At 29.2% G+C, this 24,531-nt stretch overlaps 2 protein-coding genes across 2 annotated transcripts in view; both read left to right on the top strand.

Annotated features, from left to right (window-relative positions):
- LOC111634795 (multiple PDZ domain protein-like) overlaps positions 1-24,531 on the top strand; it is a 194,199-nt gene that overhangs the window by 85,208 nt on the left and 84,460 nt on the right. The window contains exons 5-6 of the mRNA XM_023379630.1: positions 1,337-1,511; positions 5,197-5,288. Of these exons, the coding sequence (XP_023235398.1) occupies positions 1,337-1,511; positions 5,197-5,288 (267 nt within the window). The remainder of the gene's footprint in view (positions 1-1,336; positions 1,512-5,196; positions 5,289-24,531) is intronic.
- On the top strand, positions 11,034-22,589 carry LOC111634789 (patj homolog). Its single transcript, XM_023379622.1, has 2 exons — positions 11,034-11,409; positions 20,874-22,589. The coding sequence occupies exons 1-2, from the start codon at positions 11,116-11,118 to the stop codon at positions 21,102-21,104; spliced, it is 525 nt and encodes a 174-aa protein (XP_023235390.1). The 5' UTR covers positions 11,034-11,115; the 3' UTR covers positions 21,105-22,589.

Genomic DNA, 24,531 nt, shown 5'->3' on the forward strand with positions numbered 1-24,531 from the left:
GGTTCACATTCTAAATTATTTATTCACATTTACATTGAAATTCATTTTTAGTTACAAACTTTATGTATATAGGCCTATTTAAAAAATAGACTATAATAAATTGTTTTAATTTAGAATTATTTAATAAAGGTGTTTTTGTTAATTTTTTAATATCCTTATTTATTTAGTATTAAAGAAAATACAATAATTATGTAGTTATTCACATCTTTTATTACTATCTTATGTTGCTTTGATTTTACCGTTAATTGCAAACGATTGCTCTAAAGCATGAATTTCTAATTGGTCGATTAATATATAAATAATAGATGCAGTAAATAGGTTATTTTTAAAATTTTCAATTTAATTTATTTAAAATATATTGGTAGTCTTTTTGAGAATATGTAAAATTATAAATGTTAGTACTAAAATGTGTTATTAATACTTAAAATTATAAAACGATATTTGTATTCAACTATAAAAAGGAGGCAAGTCTCTTACCTGTAACAAGGCTTGCTTTTATTACAAGAAACATATGGACGGGAAGAATGTTTGCTATCATGCCTATTACGAGTTAGGCTAAGCCCATGGTTTTCAAATCTTTGACATCAACAAACATCATGTCTGAGTTCTATTTTTGCAGAACTCTAATCAAATAACGTTTAACGAAATAAAGAATGAATAAAAAGATTTACGTGTTCTTTTCATTTTCTAAGTAATAAAGAACAGTGATAATTACAGTAGTATTTTAACTATACGTAATAAAAATAACTTATGCGGCTCTCGTGTATTTCTGATAAGCCATATAATATAGAAATCTCGGCAAATCTCCTATCGCAAACGATATACATTTGGCCATCGCTGGTATATATATACCTTAATTAGATCTCCAGTTTTATGACTGGTAAAAAATTTTTATTATAACCTATGAAATCTGTATTTAAATGCAATCTTTTATTGACTGTATTAGTTTTTGTATTAAATAATTTGTATTTTTAGGAACAGAAGGTCAATTTGTGAAAAATCACAATTTGATTTACAACGGATGATTTAACGATAGTATTTTTATTTACATCCATTAAGTCGTAAAAGCGGGTCTATGTATACGTTATTATTATATGTATATTTATAAATACTGTACGTGTTTATAATTCGCTTTTTTAAAGATATTATACTAATACAAATATTTAGATACTTGCATCAATTAGAATGAAACTGATTTTCGTGCGTATGAATAAGCTTTGTTTCTGTTACATTTACTTATATTTAATTATACACACTTATTTATAGATTTAACTATAGTATGATTCAGCATTAGAATGATCTGTTAATCGGCTATAAGACCATGTATTTCTTATAGGAGCAGTCATCTCATTCTACATCTCCCGACAGAAATCCTCATCAATATCGTCAAAAACTGCAAGAAGTGCCAGAAGAAGCGGAAGAATTACCTGAAATGGAAACTATTGATGTTCAGTTAACTAAAGATCAACTTGGTTTAGGTATTACTGTGGCAGGATATGTCTGTGAAAAAGGTAAGCAAATTGTTAGAATATCTGTCAGTTCACGCGTTCATAACAATTATGTTTAACGAATATGTAAATAATACAATTAATAATTAAGGTATTAATTATATATTTACGAGGTATAGTGGAAAAACATGAAAATTATATATTATAATAAGTTTCCATAATCTCGGTCGTTTAAATTACTTAGGCCTACTGTGTATTTCCTCTGTGAGATTTTTAAATCGATTCAGATTTGGGTTTATTTAGTCTTTCACTAATACCGTACAGTAAATAGGTTTGCCTATGCCTGAAGAATTGATTTCGGAAGTTCTCTATTTTAGGAGTAAAAATTTTGTTAGGTTAGACGTTTTTGAATTCTTAACAACGTCAAAATTGTTGCTACGGAGGGCTGTGAGGTAGCTAAGTCCCCTTATCTTAGTCGATAGTGCTCAAATGCAGTATATATAATACAGTTTATGCTTTCTCTTTCATCGCGCAAACTTAAACTACTGTTACGTTTTACTTCTCTGTCTATTATAACACGAAAAAGTATTGTATTGTAATCATCTCAAATTTTTACTTTCTTGTTACTTTCCTGGCTGTTTTAACAATATTGTAATTGTGCCATTTTTGACTCCTGGTTTTTGAAATCGTAATGTTTTGGCACCTCTGGACAAAAAAATTAAAATAACTGATACTCGAAATGGATCTGTGTTGGCGTCTATTTCGTTTAATATTGCAGGATGGGTTAAAAATTAAGTAACATTTGGCATGATAATTTGTATATAAGGGGCATTGATAACTTTGGTAATTAAAGGTCGAAGGGATGGGAAATAGTGGGGGTCACGAGGCATTTTAGATTGAGGTCGGACTTAATGAAAATTTTAATAGTTATTGATATTTACAATATTTTAAAAAATTCATTCTCTACACTCAGAATTAAGCCTTTTGCTTTTTGTTATAGACTAATTAATAATACAAAAGTGTTTTTATAATAAAATCTCGTAACAGATGGCGCCACACAATTTTATTTATTATAATTAATAATATAAAAATTGTATTTTTAATAAAATCTCATAACAGCCGGGAAAGTTATTCATCTCGTTTCTGGATTTTTTTTACAATTGGACTGTAGCTAATAGGCCTAGCGCTGGCAGGAAGAGAGAAAGATACTACGAGTAGTCAGAATTTTTTCAGCTTTCATCTCTAACCCCCAATGATTTATTCCTGGCTACGAGACTGCACATATTCTTAGACGACCAACATACAGATTATATATTACAAAGACTAAATTGTTAAGAAAATAATAGAAAGAATAAGGTTCAATTTGAAAGTCGAAAAGTTTCAAAATTTTTGCCAAATTTCGGAATCCAGGCGAATCGGGAGTTGGAACTCTATTTGTAGTTCATATAGATCTGGATTGCACGGGAACCCAAGATTATTCCTATTCTTGCATCTAGGCCATTCAGATATAATAAATTAATTTACTTTTCGATACTGAATTAAACGCGTTGTTACGTAAGTTAGATAATATTATTTATTATACTATACTGTCTTACATTACATTAGATGAGAATTTGGCAACTATAAATGTAAATTTTCAATTTTCTTTAACGATGAATTTAACATTATTTAATTAATTTGACCACAGATTTATTTGTGCCATAATAAAAAATGTATCAACATACAGCAGTCTTTTACTTTAAACACATTTGTTTAATTATTGATATTATTTGTGTTTGAAAGGAATCATGATTTTTAAATGTTGATTAGCATTATTACAAAATGTTAATTGAAGACCTTGGGAATAACAACTCATTTTTTCATGTTTCTGGGAAGTCACCCCAAAGTTCCGAATTTTCTCTGTATTTAGGGCAGACAACCATATGTGATTAATGATTTTGTGAGAAATTATTGGTCTGGAAATTATCTATCTTGTTTTATAGAAATTCAACAATGTTCAACAAAGAAAGTAAGTTAACATTTTCACAATTAATTATCCAAGACTCAAGATTCTCAATTAATTAAGTAGCAAATGACCAAGTATTAGTATAAATATCAAATTTAGTAAAAACTAATATAATACGTGCTTTTGTATTTATTTTGAGGTGTTGATTATATCATCGATTGCAACACTTATTGATTAAAAAAGTGATTATTGATGAAAACGTCTCTCTCAAATTTAAATTTAATTTGAATAAAAATAACTATAAATATTTTAGTAAATATATGCACATTATGAATCAATACAAATTATAAATTATTTTCCTGAAAATCGAACGCTTTAAACAAATTTTTGTTTAGATTAGAATTACTATGACGAATAATAGGTTTATTACCATAGAAAAAAAGATGCTGCTCATATCGTATTCAAATAACCAAATGAATTGTTATTAAAATAAGTTTTTCACAAATGAATATATACTGTATTCGAAACAATTTATTGCTTTATAACTTCGAATGAAAGAGTTATTTGATTGTTTTTTTGCTGGTTTTTTTATTATAAAATTTATAATAAAATAAATTACTTTTTAATAATGCCATTTCCAATGTTATATTCTCACTTTACTGCTTTTTCATTTTTTTTGAAATTTGACAATTTTTTGATTTTTTTCTTTCCTGTTCCTTTTTTCTTGGGAAATTTTTTCACTTACTTTGCCTATCTCCTAGTTGTGACACTGCTTTCTGCTCTGTGGGCAATAAAGAAGACCTTTTTAATCATATTCGATGCGTATGCGGAAAAAATACTACCGTTTTTCGGTACGTGTCACAGTTGAATTTAAATCAAATTAATTAATTAAAACCGCGTTAATTTACATTCACGTAATAATGGCATCTAAAAATTCGTGTTTAAAGGTGCTTAAGTTAAATTAAATAACAAAAATTTGTTAATATTATAATATTAATATTTAATTTTTATTAACATAATATTATATTGCATTTGTATGCATTTTTATGCATGAAATACAGCTAAAAAGGTTTAAAAAAGGCTTTATTTTGGGGATATGGAACGGATTATTCCATTTTATATTGTTTCTTATGGGAAAATTTATTTCGGTTTAGAACAAATCAGTTTTTGAACAACTTTTAGGAATGAGTTATGTTCGAAAACAGGTTTGATTGTACCAAACGTTTTGTGCTTTATCTATCGGTGCCTTATTGATTTAGGATCAAAGCCGTATGGCTAATCATTGTATCTCGTGGACTGTTGCACACGGTACAGGAGTTTATTTCAGTAATATTCTTTGTTTCTCAGGCCTACCAGTGGCCGAGTGAAATCACTGATGGTTGGTTCTGGACTCGCGCCTGACCAATCGCTTGCTGCTTGGGATTTTCCAGATTTTCGTCGCGTGTTTAACATCTAAATAGGGATTAGTTCCCATGGGAAATCCTTCTGGGATACATCCTCTGGAAGATAGACCTTGTGTTGCATGCTCTATCTCATCAATCCCATTCAATCCAATTCATTCCTGTATTTTGCTGTATTAAAAATAAGTTTGTATCTAAACAGATCGGTAAAAATGATTATTTCTTTTCCTGATTATATTTGTAAATGCAAGTTGCTTACTGGACTCTGGTATCTTTAGACGGAGGCCCTGCAAGAATTTAGCGCATTGGGCCTTGAGAATTGTAAATATGACTCTGGTTTTTAGAAATATATTTACATTTTATTAATTTTTATTCGAGTTATTAATGTTATATTTACTTCCAGATGAAATAACTGGTATATTTGTAAAAAGTATTAGTAAAGGCAGTGCAGCTGATATGTGTGGAAAATTGCGACTTAATGATCAAATAATTGAGGTAAATTATTTAAACTGGCATATTAGTTTATACAGTAGTAATATAAGTGTTTTCATAATTTTAGATTTTTTTAAATGTGACGCTATTTCAAAGATTATAATTAGCTGGAAGATTAAAAATCAACTACACTTTTATAATTTATTTTCGAATTATTTGATGGAAAGTAGGCTACACTAGAACATCACTAATTCGGACAAATTAGAAAACCTAATTCGAATTAACAAGATTTTTACTCAAATGGATATTGTATGGTCTGAAAAGTATTTTGTATTTTTAAAGTGAAATTTTATTGTACACTTTAAGTGAACAAGTACAATGTTTAATAAACTTTTACAATGAAAAATCAATAATAATATCGTTCTTGTGCAAACGTTGCATCAATGTAGTTGCGGCACAAAAGAGACACAGCACAAAAGACGAAAAGAGGTATCAAAAAGCGACCAGTAATTTTTTGTCTTGGGACCACTTCCATAACATTTTAATCAATAGTTAAACTTAAAAATTAACCGGCCATTACTATCGTATTTGTTTTTTATTTTATTTTTTTTTACAAAAAGGGGGAACCGAAAAATAAAATCTTTCGCGGGACAATGAAAAGCTAAATATGGTACTGTTGCCAACATTTACTAATTTAGGCTTTAAAAAACAATGTGTTTTCGATTCCTTTTCTAAGTATTCCTTGATCACATTCCTTGACGCGTCTTGTTAAAGCTCGGATTAGAATATACAAAATTTATTTAGTTACTTAAATTATAAAAATTTTATTATTTATTATTTAAAAAAAATATACAAAGCAAAATACTGTAGTAGTCCNAAGAATTGTTTACTCAACTTCTTAAGCTTTATGGGATTGGTAAAGTAAACGATTGGTTCGGAAGAGTTGGTCCATTAAATCCAAAATCGATTAAATTTTTAGTTGTCATTGAGATAAATGAGCGGTTTGTTAAATCGAGTTAATGTTGTATATTAATATAGTTTTTGCAAATTATTCTTGATTAACATGCATCGTTAAATTTAGAAGCAACATTCATTTTAATTTTCAGGGTAAATTTCTGTTTAATTTTTTAATTTCTATGTACTATACACTATTGTTTTTATGAGGTTTTAATTTGTAAAATATATACAGTATACTGTATATTATTTGAACTAAAGTATAGTTTTATAAATCGTATTAAGAATTAATTAGAAAATTTTTTGAAGAAAGAGACTAAATTTGATGATAATGTTATAGTCGAACCTTAGCTTTTAATAACAAATTTTAATGATAAATAAACTCTAGATATTAGGACCAAATTAAATTTACAAGTTAATGTCAAAATTTAGTTTATATCCGTTTTCTACGATTAATCAAATAGGTAATAAAACACGACGTATTTAACTTTATTAGTGCTTCACAAAATGTTCTGTAGAAACTTTTCAATTATGTTTAATTATTAAATTTATCATCAGAACTTAAGTATGAAACAGAATGTTCTCTTTTTAATTTCCTCAAATAAAAAATGTGAACATTTTGTGAAGTCATACAACGCAAATGCTAATCAAACATTAATTTAATTTAACAGCAACTTATATATTTTATTTTTCTTTAAAAATTTAGACACTAATTCAGAGAAATTGTTCTGTTTCTAATATTCGACGTACTGTAATGTTTCTTATACTTTGATTTACTCGACTACGTATATAGTAAAACTAGTAATGCTGAAAAAACTTCTAATATTTTTATTAAGGAAAATACAGATTTTAAGATTATTTTCTTTATTTATTATATTTTTTAAAATGATCGTTTCTATTACGATTGTTTTATTGTTATCCTTAAGATAGAAAAAAATATTTAGTCATAAGATGTGATTTGGAATTTGAACTATAAATTTTCTTCAAACTATTTTCAAAATCATAATACTAAAAATCACGACTTGGAATGTTTTAAAGTAGTCTGTTATGTGGAGAAAATTAAAGACACACTCTAATTCAAAAGATGTTAATGCAATTGTTAGCCTTACTATATCTACTGTAGATAGGCTATATATATTCATGCCGGTACAAAAATACATTTATTTATGTTTTTAATATGAAAGTGGTTCACATTCTAAATTATTTATTCACATTTACATTGAAATTCATTTTTAGTTACAAACTTTATGTATATAGGCCTATTTAAAAAATAGACTATAATAAATTGTTTTAATTTAGAATTATTTAATAAAGGTGTTTTTGTTAATTTTTTAATATCCTTATTTATTTAGTATTAAAGAAAATACAATAATTATGTAGTTATTCACATCTTTTATTACTATCTTATGTTGCTTTGATTTTACCGTTAATTGCAAACGATTGCTCTAAAGCATGAATTTCTAATTGGTCGATTAATATATAAATAATAGATGCAGTAAATAGGTTATTTTTAAAATTTTCAATTTAATTTATTTAAAATATATTGGTAGTCTTTTTGAGAATATGTAAAATTATAAATGTTAGTACTAAAATGTGTTATTAATACTTAAAATTATAAAACGATATTTGTATTCAACTATAAAAAGGAGGCAAGTCTCTTACCTGTAACAAGGCTTGCTTTTATTACAAGAAACATATGGACGGGAAGAATGTTTGCTATCATGCCTATTACGAGTTAGGCTAAGCCCATGGTTTTCAAATCTTTGACATCAACAAACATCATGTCTGAGTTCTATTTTTGCAGAACTCTAATCAAATAACGTTTAACGAAATAAAGAATGAATAAAAAGATTTACGTGTTCTTTTCATTTTCTAAGTAATAAAGAACAGTGATAATTACAGTAGTATTTTAACTATACGTAATAAAAATAACTTATGCGGCTCTCGTGTATTTCTGATAAGCCATATAATATAGAAATCTCGGCAAATCTCCTATCGCAAACGATATACATTTGGCCATCGCTGGTATATATATACCTTAATTAGATCTCCAGTTTTATGACTGGTAAAAAATTTTTATTATAACCTATGAAATCTGTATTTAAATGCAATCTTTTATTGACTGTATTAGTTTTTGTATTAAATAATTTGTATTTTTAGGAACAGAAGGTCAATTTGTGAAAAATCACAATTTGATTTACAACGGATGATTTAACGATAGTATTTTTATTTACATCCATTAAGTCGTAAAAGCGGGTCTATGTATACGTTATTATTATATGTATATTTATAAATACTGTACGTGTTTATAATTCGCTTTTTTAAAGATATTATACTAATACAAATATTTAGATACTTGCATCAATTAGAATGAAACTGATTTTCGTGCGTATGAATAAGCTTTGTTTCTGTTACATTTACTTATATTTAATTATACACACTTATTTATAGATTTAACTATAGTATGATTCAGCATTAGAATGATCTGTTAATCGGCTATAAGACCATGTATTTCTTATAGGAGCAGTCATCTCATTCTACATCTCCCGACAGAAATCCTCATCAATATCGTCAAAAACTGCAAGAAGTGCCAGAAGAAGCGGAAGAATTACCTGAAATGGAAACTATTGATGTTCAGTTAACTAAAGATCAACTTGGTTTAGGTATTACTGTGGCAGGATATGTCTGTGAAAAAGGTAAGCAAATTGTTAGAATATCTGTCAGTTCACGCGTTCATAACAATTATGTTTAACGAATATGTAAATAATACAATTAATAATTAAGGTATTAATTATATATTTACGAGGTATAGTGGAAAAACATGAAAATTATATATTATAATAAGTTTCCATAATCTCGGTCGTTTAAATTACTTAGGCCTACTGTGTATTTCCTCTGTGAGATTTTTAAATCGATTCAGATTTGGGTTTATTTAGTCTTTCACTAATACCGTACAGTAAATAGGTTTGCCTATGCCTGAAGAATTGATTTCGGAAGTTCTCTATTTTAGGAGTAAAAATTTTGTTAGGTTAGACGTTTTTGAATTCTTAACAACGTCAAAATTGTTGCTACGGAGGGCTGTGAGGTAGCTAAGTCCCCTTATCTTAGTCGATAGTGCTCAAATGCAGTATATATAATACAGTTTATGCTTTCTCTTTCATCGCGCAAACTTAAACTACTGTTACGTTTTACTTCTCTGTCTATTATAACACGAAAAAGTATTGTATTGTAATCATCTCAAATTTTTACTTTCTTGTTACTTTCCTGGCTGTTTTAACAATATTGTAATTGTGCCATTTTTGACTCCTGGTTTTTGAAATCGTAATGTTTTGGCACCTCTGGACAAAAAAATTAAAATAACTGATACTCGAAATGGATCTGTGTTGGCGTCTATTTCGTTTAATATTGCAGGATGGGTTAAAAATTAAGTAACATTTGGCATGATAATTTGTATATAAGGGGCATTGATAACTTTGGTAATTAAAGGTCGAAGGGATGGGAAATAGTGGGGGTCACGAGGCATTTTAGATTGAGGTCGGACTTAATGAAAATTTTAATAGTTATTGATATTTACAATATTTTAAAAAATTCATTCTCTACACTCAGAATTAAGCCTTTTGCTTTTTGTTATAGACTAATTAATAATACAAAAGTGTTTTTATAATAAAATCTCGTAACAGATGGCGCCACACAATTTTATTTTTTAAATAATAANTCAAATACTGGTATTTCTTATATATAGTGTTAAAAAACAGAAATGTTTTCGAATAACGGATATTTCCTGGGTGTTCGGGAAATCCATTGTTCGTTTTATAACGGATGATTTTCGGCGGTCCGAGCGATCCGTTAAAACGAGATTCTTCATATATATATATATATATATATACAGGGTGAGTCAAAAGTCTCTTGCACCGTTTTAATTTCAAAAGTACTGAAGATATATTAATTTTGTTTAAGTAGTTACATAGGAAGTAATGCAAGGAGAATGGGATGGGATCTTTTTTGTTGACTTTGAAAATCATTTTCAAGATCACTTGTATTGTAACTTTTTAATGAGCAGAGATAACGTAAAACTTTCACTGACAAAATTAAGACCAGCATTTAATTAGCTTAAAAACATTTTCTGGATTCAAGTAAATACAATTTGGATTGATAATATATAACTTATGCGGAGTAAAAGTGATTTAGTTTTAAGTGATTTTCAAAAATCACGTAAACGTTATAACAAAAGAAGACAAATTGTTACAATATAAGCGAAGAAGAAACAAATATAAATTCAACTTTGACAAATATAACTTATATTTTAGGTTGTACTGTACTGTTGAAGCATACCATAAAAGTAGAGCTTCAAACCATGATTTCATATTGAATCTCACAACAAAAATTGCTACATTAAAATGTTCCAGAAGTTTGTAGAACGTTCAGAAAGATTTTAAAATGTCCAGATGGTTGTAGAGCATTCTGGAAGGTTCCAGAACACCCGATATATATTATTATAGAATATGGGGTAACAACATTGTGTCTAAGATTTTCGAAATAAAAAAACTTATGTCGAAAAACTTATTTTGTTAAGTTGGTATTTTATTTCCAATATGTTTAAACAAGGAGACATTTAACGAAATATCATTTAAATAAACGTTTACATATGAACGAATGAAAGTAATAAGGCAATATGAATTTAACATTTATGGAATCAAGTAATAAAAAGTTTTAATCGCAATCGATATTAAAACATATTCCTGACGTTTACAGACATGAGTCATAAATATTATAAAATTTATTGATTATAATAAAAATAAAGATGATATAAAAGATTTTTCAAAATAATTTATTTTTCTAATTTTTATCTGACTGATATCTATTTATATTGTTATAGGATGGTAGATTACAAAGTGGAGATCACATTCTTCATATAGGAGAAGTGAACTTACGAGGTATGGGATCAGAACAAGTCGCTATGGTACTTCGTCAGTCTGGAAATCATGTACGTCTGATCGTTGCTCGTCCTGTGGAACCTAGCTCACCTAGTTATAATACATTAAATACTACTGCGCCTATTTTACCTACCCGTTTATTATCGGATCCAGAAGAAATCGAAAGAAATATCAGTATGTTTCAGCAGGCTGTTCAAAACGGATTTTCTTTTACTCCTCAATATAATAGTCGCGACTTTAACATGCTGAACCAATTACCCGAAGGTTTCGATCCTGTTCAGTTACAGTTGCACATGGTATGTATTCAGTAGATAGAAATAAATATATAGTATAAAACTTTAGATTAAGAACGATTCCATATGAAAATTTTTAGACTCGTAATTTTACTCAAGAAAACAGTTTATTTTTAATCTAATAATTTATATTTTAAACAGAATTACATAAAAATTGTGTTCAAAGTAGAGTGAAGTGTCGAAAATCCAGATTCATTGAAGCCGGATCCTATCCGGATTTTTAAATATACACGCGTAAATTAGCATTATAAGTAATTGTAAACTCCAAATAAGTTATACTGTAAATTCAAGTTTAGATGTTCTAAACCAGCCAAGCCAGTATTTCACAAGGAATGCAGGAATGCTTACAAAGATTCAAAATATAATTTACAGGTTAAAAATACACTAATTACAATTTCAAAATAAAAACATTACGAGTTTTGAATGAATGTTAAAACATCAACAACGCAAGGCCGAAAGAACATCAGCAGCGAAGTTACTACTGATAAGGATTAGCCTATCTATTTTTCGACTGCCAAATCCGGATTTTCGGTGCTTTATTGTAATTCCGAGATTATTTGATTAGATTGCGTTTTATTTATTTTCTTCTATTAGAACAAAAACTAAAAGTCATTATTTAAATTCAGGACGTGACCATCAAACTGTATTGGAACTTTATATTTTAAATAACTGGAAATTTTTTATCGTATTTGGAATAACAGCTTACAGATAGAAAATTTTAAAACCCATATTATTAAGTTTATTTTTTCAAAAGATATAATTTANGTTTTACTGTATAATTATAAAATGTAATTTACAGCTGAATTGGATTTTAACAATTGTAAGTTATATAATGACAATATATGCTTTATCGGAGCTCACATGAATAAGTGTCTCAAGCAGAGATGCGATTGAAGTTTACCAGATAGTACTATCTTCTATTTTAAAACTGTACTAGATTTAGCACTGATTGTACTAAGTGGGAATTTTAAATTTTGAACATAACAGTGCATATTCACTTCATTCCTCATTACTATGAGATTTATGGTAAATTAGAATTAATGCATAAAAATAAACATTTTTAAAAGAAAGTGGACGGACAAAAATACACAATTATAAAACAGTAATATTACTCTTGTAACAAACATTAGGACTACTTTTTGTTATAAAATTTTATTTAACCATTACTTTTATTGTACATTTGCTATTGAAAAATATGTAATTCAATGTAGCCTATTTTTCCAGAAATGACTAGTAGAGGAGTGAATTGTGAAGCATAGAGTAAATGTTCATATTCGCCTATAATTCATTATTTCTTACTGGATCCGTTTTGCCTTTTATATCCAGAAAACAAACACGATTGCCTATTATTGACAAGGATCTCCCACAGAACATTGCACAGAGCGAAAAAATCTTCTGTTGCGTACAGCGGGATTGTGCTAATGTTTGCTTCTTTGGATGCTTACAGTGTTGTCAACAGCTGGCTGGCCACTAATCGAAACAATGTTTCTACTTCCATCAGGTTGCCACCAATGCTGAGTTTCTAAATGCAATGTTTCGATAAGTCTCAACGCCATCGATACGATATTCACAACGAGAAAATTAGAATTGGTATGAGAAATACCTTTGTTTTTAGAGACCCGTAGGCCTATATGCTAAATCACGTTTATCGCCGTATTATACATTATGATGTGAGACGTCGAAGACTATAGAGATCAGATGGAACGTCTCGAAGAATTCTTCTGTAGCTCTTACTAAAACGTTAATTTTAGGAACGCAAGTAAGTACATACCGCTATCGTAACGTTATGGAATGACAGAATTCTATTTGGTGGGTTTCCGATTGGACAACGTTGACTTTAGGAACTCATCACAGGTAGTAGTATCCGCTCTGGGAATCTTAGCTATTACCCTTTGTAAGAATTTTTAAGCGTCAATGTGTTATTTTGAGGACGAAATTATTAATATATAATGTACTAAAATGGTTTGAGGTATAACGACGTACTATAAAATTTCACACTACTATATCTACAGGATGGGTGGAAAGTAACTAGACATAGAGAAATCGCTATAAGTTTTGTAATAATCATGAAATCGTAATAAAATTTGTGTGTGCATGTAATCAATCATTGGAATTTTATAATTTCCGCTTTCATGGTGTGAGATAATGACCAAGAGAGGCCGTACAGGCGGTGGCAAAAAAGATGGACGACCGCTTGTCTGCTCAGAAGCAATCACTGATTGCTGCACGCTATAAGGTATGGAAATCAGTTATTATTGTCCAGATAGGGTGGCGTTCGATGAAGGGACGTCATATCACAGTCTATCCGGAAACAATCAAGGATTTGTTGTAATCAACGATCGAAATTATTGTCTAATGTTATAAGACATCGTTACGTACAACGCATTGTGTCGTGATGCTTTGTAAACGTTCTTCCGTTACGTAATAAAAGGTTGACCCCTCGGGGAACCGTTAGATACGGTGACCTCATTTCACTTTCCCCTTTTCAGCGCTGACCTTCCGTGAGTCAAGGCTGTAATCTTTGTGTATTCTTTGTTTCTTTGTTATATAAACATTTACGTGAGTCTAACTAGTTTTTACTAATCTTTCCGACAAGCAACATCTAGTCTAACAGGATTGCCATTCGAAGCTAATGATCACAGGTTCAGTTGCAGACGCACAGAGAAGTGGCCGTCTATCCGCATCACGATTCCCGGTCGTTTGAGGAAGTTAGTGGATGGTACCTTTGTTTCCATTGAATTTTAAGATATGCATACGTATTTGTATTTAATACAAAACATGTCAAATACTTTTCATCATCTTTGGTATAGAAATATACAAATTATAGCTATTTCTCAATGCCTAGTTACTTTCCACCCCTGTAGTATAATTGTACATGGAAATTCTCAAATATTTTTGGACAATCAAGCCCATCTTAAGGAGAGAAACAAACAAATCAGCTAAATTTGTTTTCATAACGTCTAGACATTGTACAATCTAAAGCTACATTCAGACAGGCACTTCTTGCGTTATGTCGAGATAACATCCTTCCGTTACGATCAAACGGACATGTAACTTTTACTGTTAGCCTAATATCTTCTAATAATTTCACGAAGTGGCCAATCAAAGAAAGTGTTGTTTAACCTGTTTTCTGAACAAACATTAAGCATTGATGCTGAAAGTATAAACTAGCATTGATTTTGAAGCAACAGAATCAATTGTTAATCTATTTGCAACACAAAAGACGCAGAAAACGACAGTGGATAAGGGAATTATTTCGTAAGAGTAATCGATATGGAGGCTTTCATCATTTTGTTCAAAAGATGCGATTGCATGATTATGAAACATTTTTAAAATTATTTCTATGTAACCAGAAATGTTCAGTCCTCTTTCGATTATTGGACATATCAGAGCTATAAAAACGTTACCAACAAGAGAAAAGCAATGATCTCAGATTAAACATCCCACTAAGATGAGCAACATGACATTTACTTTTAATTTTTATTTTTAAAGCGGAACTCTTCATAAATCAGAAAATGTTTTGTCTGTGATCGAAGCTCAAAGCAACCGCACGACCACTAAACAGTAAACACGATTTTTTGCAAATATGTATAAATAAACAAGGCCGATATCGTGACGAAACCGAAATTTTTTAATTTCGTCCATTCGCTTCGTGCCTAAATCAGATTTCGCTACGGTGAAGCGCCTTCTTGCGGTGGAAATTTGAAAAACGTAGCTTGAAAACACGTGTACTTAAATAGGTGCACGAGCATAGTTTTAAGTAATAGTTTTATTTCTTGTCACTTTTGAGGGTCTCAAAAAGTTCACTTATAAGCATTTTGGGGGGGGGGCTATATCTCGCGAAGGGTTGCCCGTACGGGCATGGTTCCATTGACTTTTTTGTTCCTGTCGATATGCTCTACAACTCTGTCAAAGTCCCAATCGCGTCATCCTGTCCTAGATTTGATCCGAAACTTGGACAAACCGGAACAAGAGAGGGAGTAAAAATGTGGATGTAATTTATGGCCAGCCCCTAAATGTATTTCACAAATGCACATAAATCTAGCCAATAAATTCCATTGAAAGTAAGTTGTCCAAAGGAAAGTTAATCATCTATATTACATCTCTTTTGATCATTTTTTAAAAATGTAATTAAAACTTAATTTTATAAAAATGTATTTGTGCTGATACATTTGTATAAAAACGTGTGTTTTATTTTAAAAATAAAAATATTAACACAAAAATTTTAAAAATTTCTTTAATGTTGTTTTCAAAAGAAAAAAAGTACATGCACGATTTGCTGTCAACAACATAGGACATAAGAGAACTGATAAAAAATTCAACATAAACATATTAACTTAATGGCAGTATATTTTTTTTCCAGCATAATGACCAATGGAAAATGATTAATGACGTCTGCTCATACAGGGCAGGACTTCTTGGTAGATGCTAGCATGCAGCACATCTTAGTTTTTTATTAATGAAAAAGAAAAAATAGAATCAAGAAAAAGTTTACCACAAGCTTGGAATAAAGCAGCAACTTTAAAAAGGAATACAANGTTGCCGATCTTGCCCCTATACCCGGGGCAACTTCGTCAATTTCTCTCTTCTTGTAAAGTTGTAATTATTTTAATTATTTTAATTTCCAAACTGATTTTAACCAGTTCTATAGTAAGGTAACATTCCAATAGACAATATGCAAAGCTTTTTTTTTCAGTTTACAGCAGTATTTATTACACAAAATTTAAGTAAAGCTTAACATGCCGATCTTGCCCCGGTCTCCCCTACATTTGCAATTGTACTCGTACTTCAAAGTTACAAGCTACAATTACAAGCGCTAAGTTGCAAGTGAATGTAAAACATTTACTAATTCAAATCAATAGAAGAATTCTTTAAACGAAGATTTGGCGATATTTAATATTATATAAAACGTTTATAGGGATATGGTAATTTGCTTATAATAATTGTTATCCCATTAGTGGATCAAAAGTAAGTTAACCGTTTTAAAACGGTTTCTAAGCTTTATTCGGACCGTACGCAGGGCCGCCGTAAGCGGGCGTGCAAGGCGTGCACCGCACGCGGGCGGCACGTCTAGGGGGCGGCAAATAGCCTTTCTGGCAAGCTCAGCATAGGTAATCGTAGTTAAACAGGGGGCGGCATAATCGGTATTGCACACGGGCGTTCAAACAGCTAACGGCGCCCCTGACCGTACGCTAAAGCTTTTTATTTTAAAACGGTCCGAATAAAACTTAAAAAATTTCTGAAGATGTGATTCTCGTGTTTAATACACAATTTGTGTCGTTCAGTACAGTATTTCTATAAGTTATCTGGAGTAAAACTTTTTTGCTATCCAAATATGTAGCCTACTTCAGTTAGTTCTTTGATGTTCTCAGTTAATTAGTTTTTAGGCTCATTTGTATAATTGTATATAAAAGATACAGTTTTTTTCAATTTATTTTGAAATATTGAAAAACTGATAAAAATCAGGGAGTCATATATGATTTGAAAGAGAGAAAATTTAGGCAAAAAAGTAATTTTCTGATTGGGTAAGCAGATGCACTAACTTGTAAGTTCAATTTTACTTTTCCGGATGTTATACATAATAGAGGGAAAGTATGGCGATCGGTCAAAAAATGATCCTCGAGAATTTTACATTTTTGGATTCAGGGGAGCTTGAAACGTCGAGAAATGCAAATATGTTCAGAGATTTTTTTCTGTATGTATGGATGTCAGTGTATGTATGTGTGTGGTACGATTTTGTTTACCTTCTTTGAAGCTTAATAACTCACGTGCTTTTTCTTGAAATTTTCTGAAATTTTGCAGGGAGGTTTGTGTATTAGAGGGATTTTTGCTATTAAATTTTGGTGTTTAAAGGTCGACTGGATGGGGAGATAAAGGGTGTCGTATCATATCTCTAGTAGGGTCAGACTTAATGACGATTTTACTTGTTATTTGCATTTACAATTTTTTTATTAAACCCACTCCTACCTACAAAATTTAAGCGTTTTGCCATTTTATAATAGTTAAAAATATAAAAATGCAAGCTAATATGTTTATGTTTATTTGATTGATTAGATGGTCAAACTGTTTTACATGGTGCAATGTTAACAATGTAAATTAATCGACACCCAGTGTATATGGCTTATGAATCATACGCCATATACACTACGTGTCGATTAAATCATTGTTAACAAATTTGGTTAATGTGTGTTCAAAGTGCTTGCCAAGCTGATTCGTAGACTTATTTATTATTATTAGATGTCTCATTTACAAGATACATCTAATTTACAAGAGAGACATCTAGTAATGATAAATAAGTCTATAAATTAACTTGACAAGCACTTTGAATACAATACCAAATTTTATTAACGATGATTTATTATGAATTTTAATACGTTGACAATTAATATTAATTTGTACATATATAATTCCTGATTTAATTCTTTGTTAAAGAATTAGCTTATTCGATAATAATATTGAATATTTAATTAAAAAAAACTTCTTTACAGTACTAAATTAAAAATAAAATTGAAAATTTATGAATAGACTTAAACATGATATATAGTACATTCTAAGATTTGAATTGACAAGTGACTACTTCTATATAATTATTAAATTTTGTAAATAAGTTACTAATCACATATTAAAAATAGAAATGCAATTTAAAACGTATTTAGTAAAAGCAAATAATATACATATATATCTCTTTAACTGATTAAATTAAATAAACTGATTAAAATAATTATTTATATAGAATATTTAAATTACTTTCATAAGATTGAAAAGTTTATAAAAATGTTACTTTATGCTATGGATCTTCCGAAAACACTAATAAAAAAATTCATTAATCTTTAAAAAGACTTTAAAATGGACTCTTTTAAACCTTTATTTATAGAAAAATTTGGAAGGTATGTTCCTAATTTACTATATTATTTAATGAAAAAACATAGATACACATAATAATAAACATATTAATAATATAGTTAGAAAATAGTGATTGAAAAAATATCGATCAGAATATATTTAAATTACTAATTTTATTAACTTTCTTTTCTTTTTTTGACTATTGATATTTTGAGCGATTGATAGATAGTGTTTCATTATTCTTTTTTTATTTTATTTTTTACATGTATATTGGGAATATATTTTAAAAAATTTACTATTACTGTTTTGAAAGTAAAAATCTGAATTGCGCATTATTTACCCCAAATGTGTCTGCTATGAAACAAATGAGAGTGAATAATTGTATTTAAGTGGATTTAAAAAAATACATTGTTTTGAAGATACAGTAAACTTTCGATTTGAGACCATTAACAGGAAAAGGATATTTGTTAAAACCGAGTATATATTATTTGCGTAAATGTATTTAAAATCTACTTATAATAGGCTATGTATTCTCCTTTCTCTTTCTCTCTATGGTGGGGTGCAAAAGTAGGTATACAGTTGTTATTATGGAAAAAACATACAGGGAGAAAATAGAAAAAAAAACATTTATCTTTATGTACAAATTAAATCACGAATAAGGAATACGAACTAATAAAAGATAATAAAAATAATAATAATGAACACCAAACATTTGTATTTCTCAGATTCTCAACTATATACCTACTTTTGCACTTCCTGTATACAGTATATATAAAGTAGGTATATATATGTGTGTTATAATAAACATATGAAATAAGAAAATTAATAATAAATGTATATATAATCAATTTTCTTAATTTAATTCGTTAAAATAGAATAAACGTGTTTTAATTTCAGTCACTTTAAAAACAAATAGGTAAGCAGAAAGCACAGTTTTAACTTTGTTATTTATACCACGTCGCACTGCATTATATTTTATAAATTTTGTAGTTTTTAGAAATGATTTTATCTGAATTGAATTTTTTTTAAATATATATATATGTATATATATATATATATACAGTAATCAATTTATTTATTTATCAGGAAATGTTATGAAAATAGGCAAATAGGCCTATATATAGTCTATATATAGACACGGTATATATTAATATTATATATATATATAATCCAGGTGGGTTGATAATAATAATAATAAGCGTAGAGCCCAAAAGGTCAGGAGTTGAAAGTTGAAATTTGGTACACAGTTAGGGTACGTCGTGAGAATGTACAGTACACTAAGAAGGGATTTTTCGAAATTCCCCCTCCCAGCGGAGGAGAGGGAGAGGTTTAAGGATTACCCTGAACTCGGATTCTACGGCACTATTTTAGATGCGGTTTTTTGCGTTAACGCCGGGCTCATCTTCTACTTATTTCACAATTCAATACGTCCGTCGTGGGCTGCAACGGACGTATTAAATATGACCACCNAATAATTATGTAGTTATTCACATCTTTTATTACTATCTTATGTTGCTTTGATTTTACCGTTAATTGCAAACGATTGCTCTAAAGCATGAATTTCTAATTGGTCGATTAATATATAAATAATAGATGCAGTAAATAGGTTATTTTTAAAATTTTCAATTTAATTTATTTAAAATATATTGGTAGTCTTTTTGAGAATATGTAAAATTATAAATGTTAGTACTAAAATGTGTTATTAATACTTAAAATTATAAAACGATATTTGTATTCAACTATAAAAAGGAGGCAAGTCTCTTACCTGTAACAAGGCTTGCTTTTATTACAAGAAACATATGGACGGGAAGAATGTTTGCTATCATGCCTATTACGAGTTAGGCTAAGCCCATGGTTTTCAAATCTTTGACATCAACAAACATCATGTCTGAGTTCTATTTTTGCAGAACTCTAATCAAATAACGTTTAACGAAATAAAGAATGAATAAAAAGATTTACGTGTTCTTTTCATTTTCTAAGTAATAAAGAACAGTGATAATTACAGTAGTATTTTAACTATACGTAATAAAAATAACTTATGCGGCTCTCGTGTATTTCTGATAAGCCATATAATATAGAAATCTCGGCAAATCTCCTATCGCAAACGATATACATTTGGCCATCGCTGGTATATATATACCTTAATTAGATCTCCAGTTTTATGACTGGTAAAAAATTTTTATTATAACCTATGAAATCTGTATTTAAATGCAATCTTTTATTGACTGTATTAGTTTTTGTATTAAATAATTTGTATTTTTAGGAACAGAAGGTCAATTTGTGAAAAATCACAATTTGATTTACAACGGATGATTTAACGATAGTATTTTTATTTACATCCATTAAGTCGTAAAAGCGGGTCTATGTATACGTTATTATTATATGTATATTTATAAATACTGTACGTGTTTATAATTCGCTTTTTTAAAGATATTATACTAATACAAATATTTAGATACTTGCATCAATTAGAATGAAACTGATTTTCGTGCGTATGAATAAGCTTTGTTTCTGTTACATTTACTTATATTTAATTATACACACTTATTTATAGATTTAACTATAGTATGATTCAGCATTAGAATGATCTGTTAATCGGCTATAAGACCATGTATTTCTTATAGGAGCAGTCATCTCATTCTACATCTCCCGACAGAAATCCTCATCAATATCGTCAAAAACTGCAAGAAGTGCCAGAAGAAGCGGAAGAATTACCTGAAATGGAAACTATTGATGTTCAGTTAACTAAAGATCAACTTGGTTTAGGTATTACTGTGGCAGGATATGTCTGTGAAAAAGGTAAGCAAATTGTTAGAATATCTGTCAGTTCACGCGTTCATAACAATTATGTTTAACGAATATGTAAATAATACAATTAATAATTAAGGTATTAATTATATATTTACGAGGTATAGTGGAAAAACATGAAAATTATATATTATAATAAGTTTCCATAATCTCGGTCGTTTAAATTACTTAGGCCTACTGTGTATTTCCTCTGTGAGATTTTTAAATCGATTCAGATTTGGGTTTATTTAGTCTTTCACTAATACCGTACAGTAAATAGGTTTGCCTATGCCTGAAGAATTGATTTCGGAAGTTCTCTATTTTAGGAGTAAAAATTTTGTTAGGTTAGACGTTTTTGAATTCTTAACAACGTCAAAATTGTTGCTACGGAGGGCTGTGAGGTAGCTAAGTCCCCTTATCTTAGTCGATAGTGCTCAAATGCAGTATATATAATACAGTTTATGCTTTCTCTTTCATCGCGCAAACTTAAACTACTGTTACGTTTTACTTCTCTGTCTATTATAACACGAAAAAGTATTGTATTGTAATCATCTCAAATTTTTACTTTCTTGTTACTTTCCTGGCTGTTTTAACAATATTGTAATTGTGCCATTTTTGACTCCTGGTTTTTGAAATCGTAATGTTTTGGCACCTCTGGACAAAAAAATTAAAATAACTGATACTCGAAATGGATCTGTGTTGGCGTCTATTTCGTTTAATATTGCAGGATGGGTTAAAAATTAAGTAACATTTGGCATGATAATTTGTATATAAGGGGCATTGATAACTTTGGTAATTAAAGGTCGAAGGGATGGGAAATAGTGGGGGTCACGAGGCATTTTAGATTGAGGTCGGACTTAATGAAAATTTTAATAGTTATTGATATTTACAATATTTTAAAAAATTCATTCTCTACACTCAGAATTAAGCCTTTTGCTTTTTGTTATAGACTAATTAATAATACAAAAGTGTTTTTATAATAAAATCTCGTAACAGATGGCGCCACACAATTTTATTTATTATAATTAATAATATAAAAATTGTATTTTTAATAAAATCTCATAACAGCCGGGAAAGTTATTCATCTCGTTTCTGGATTTTTTTTACAATTGGACTGTAGCTAATAGGCCTAGCGCTGGCAGGAAGAGAGAAAGATACTACGAGTAGTCAGAATTTTTTCAGCTTTCATCTCTAACCCCCAATGATTTATTCCTGGCTACGAGACTGCACATATTCTTAGACGACCAACATACAGATTATATATTACAAAGACTAAATTGTTAAGAAAATAATAGAAAGAATAAGGTTCAATTTGAAAGTCGAAAAGTTTCAAAATTTTTGCCAAATTTCGGAATCCAGGCGAATCGGGAGTTGGAACTCTATTTGTAGTTCATATAGATCTGGATTGCACGGGAACCCAAGATTATTCCTATTCTTGCATCTAGGCCATTCAGATATAATAAATTAATTTACTTTTCGATACTGAATTAAACGCGTTGTTACGTAAGTTAGATAATATTATTTATTATACTATACTGTCTTACATTACATTAGATGAGAATTTGGCAACTATAAATGTAAATTTTCAATTTTCTTTAACGATGAATTTAACATTATTTAATTAATTTGACCACAGATTTATTTGTGCCATAATAAAAAATGTATCAACATACAGCAGTCTTTTACTTTAAACACATTTGTTTAATTATTGATATTATTTGTGTTTGAAAGGAATCATGATTTTTAAATGTTGATTAGCATTATTACAAAATGTTAATTGAAGACCTTGGGAATAACAACTCATTTTTTCATGTTTCTGGGAAGTCACCCCAAAGTTCCGAATTTTCTCTGTATTTAGGGCAGACAACCATATGTGATTAATGATTTTGTGAGAAATTATTGGTCTGGAAATTATCTATCTTGTTTTATAGAAATTCAACAATGTTCAACAAAGAAAGTAAGTTAACATTTTCACAATTAATTATCCAAGACTCAAGATTCTCAATTAATTAAGTAGCAAATGACCAAGTATTAGTATAAATATCAAATTTAGTAAAAACTAATATAATACGTGCTTTTGTATTTATTTTGAGGTGTTGATTATATCATCGATTGCAACACTTATTGATTAAAAAAGTGATTATTGATGAAAACGTCTCTCTCAAATTTAAATTTAATTTGAATAAAAATAACTATAAATATTTTAGTAAATATATGCACATTATGAATCAATACAAATTATAAATTATTTTCCTGAAAATCGAACGCTTTAAACAAATTTTTGTTTAGATTAGAATTACTATGACGAATAATAGGTTTATTACCATAGAAAAAAAGATGCTGCTCATATCGTATTCAAATAAGCAAATGAATTGTTATTAAAATAAGTTTTTCACAAATGAATATATACTGTATTCGAAACAATTTATTGCTTTATAACTTCGAATGAAAGAGTTATTTGATTGTTTTTTTGCTGGTTTTTTTATTATAAAATTTATAATAAAATAAATTACTTTTTAATAATGCCATTTCCAATGTTATATTCTCACTTTACTGCTTTTTCATTTTTTTTGAGATTTGANCGCAAGCTCAGCATAGGTAATCGTAGTTAAACAGGGGGCGGCATAATCGGTATTGCACACGGGCGTTCAAACAGCTAACGGCGCCCCTGACCGTACGCTAAAGCTTTTTATTTTAAAACGGTCCGAATAAAACTTAAAAAATTTCTGAAGATGTGATTCTCGTGTTTAATACACAATTTGTGTCGTTCAGTACAGTATTTCTATAAGTTATCTGGAGTAAAACTTTTTTGCTATCCAAATATGTAGCCTACTTCAGTTAGTTCTTTGATGTTCTCAGTTAATTAGTTTTTAGGCTCATTTGTATAATTGTATATAAAAGATACAGTTTTTTTCAATTTATTTTGAAATATTGAAAAACTGATAAAAATCAGGGAGTCATATATGATTTGAAAGAGAGAAAATTTAGGCAAAAAAGTAATTTTCTGATTGGGTAAGCAGATGCACTAACTTGTAAGTTCAATTTTACTTTTCCGGATGTTATACATAATAGAGGGAAAGTATGGCGATCGGTCAAAAAATGATCCTCGAGAATTTTACATTTTTGGATTCAGGGGAGCTTGAAACGTCGAGAAATGCAAATATGTTCAGAGATTTTTTTCTGTATGTATGGATGTCAGTGTATGTATGTGTGTGGTACGATTTTGTTTACCTTCTTTGAAGCTTAATAACTCACGTGCTTTTTCTTGAAATTTTCTGAAATTTTGCAGGGAGGTTTGTGTATTAGAGGGATTTTTGCTATTAAATTTTGGTGTTTAAAGGTCGACTGGATGGGGAGATAAAGGGTGTCGTATCATATCTCTAGTAGGGTCAGACTTAATGACGATTTTACTTGTTATTTGCATTTACAATTTTTTTATTAAACCCACTCCTACCTACAAAATTTAAGCGTTTTGCCATTTTATAATAGTTAAAA

This window comes from Centruroides sculpturatus, unplaced genomic scaffold (genome assembly GCF_000671375.1).
Source record: "Centruroides sculpturatus isolate CEXI.00-Female unplaced genomic scaffold, Cexi_2.0 scaffold790, whole genome shotgun sequence".
Taxonomy (NCBI): Eukaryota; Metazoa; Arthropoda; class Arachnida; order Scorpiones; family Buthidae; genus Centruroides; species Centruroides sculpturatus.

Coding starts and splice junctions, on each gene's coding strand:
- LOC111634789 (XM_023379622.1), top strand. CDS start 11,116: ATGGGATCAGAACAAGTCGCTATGGTACTTCGTCAGTCTGGAAATCAT. Junction 11,410..20,873: donor TTCAGTTACAGTTGCACATG/GTATGTATTCAG, acceptor TATTTCTTATAG/GAGCAGTCATCTCATTCTAC.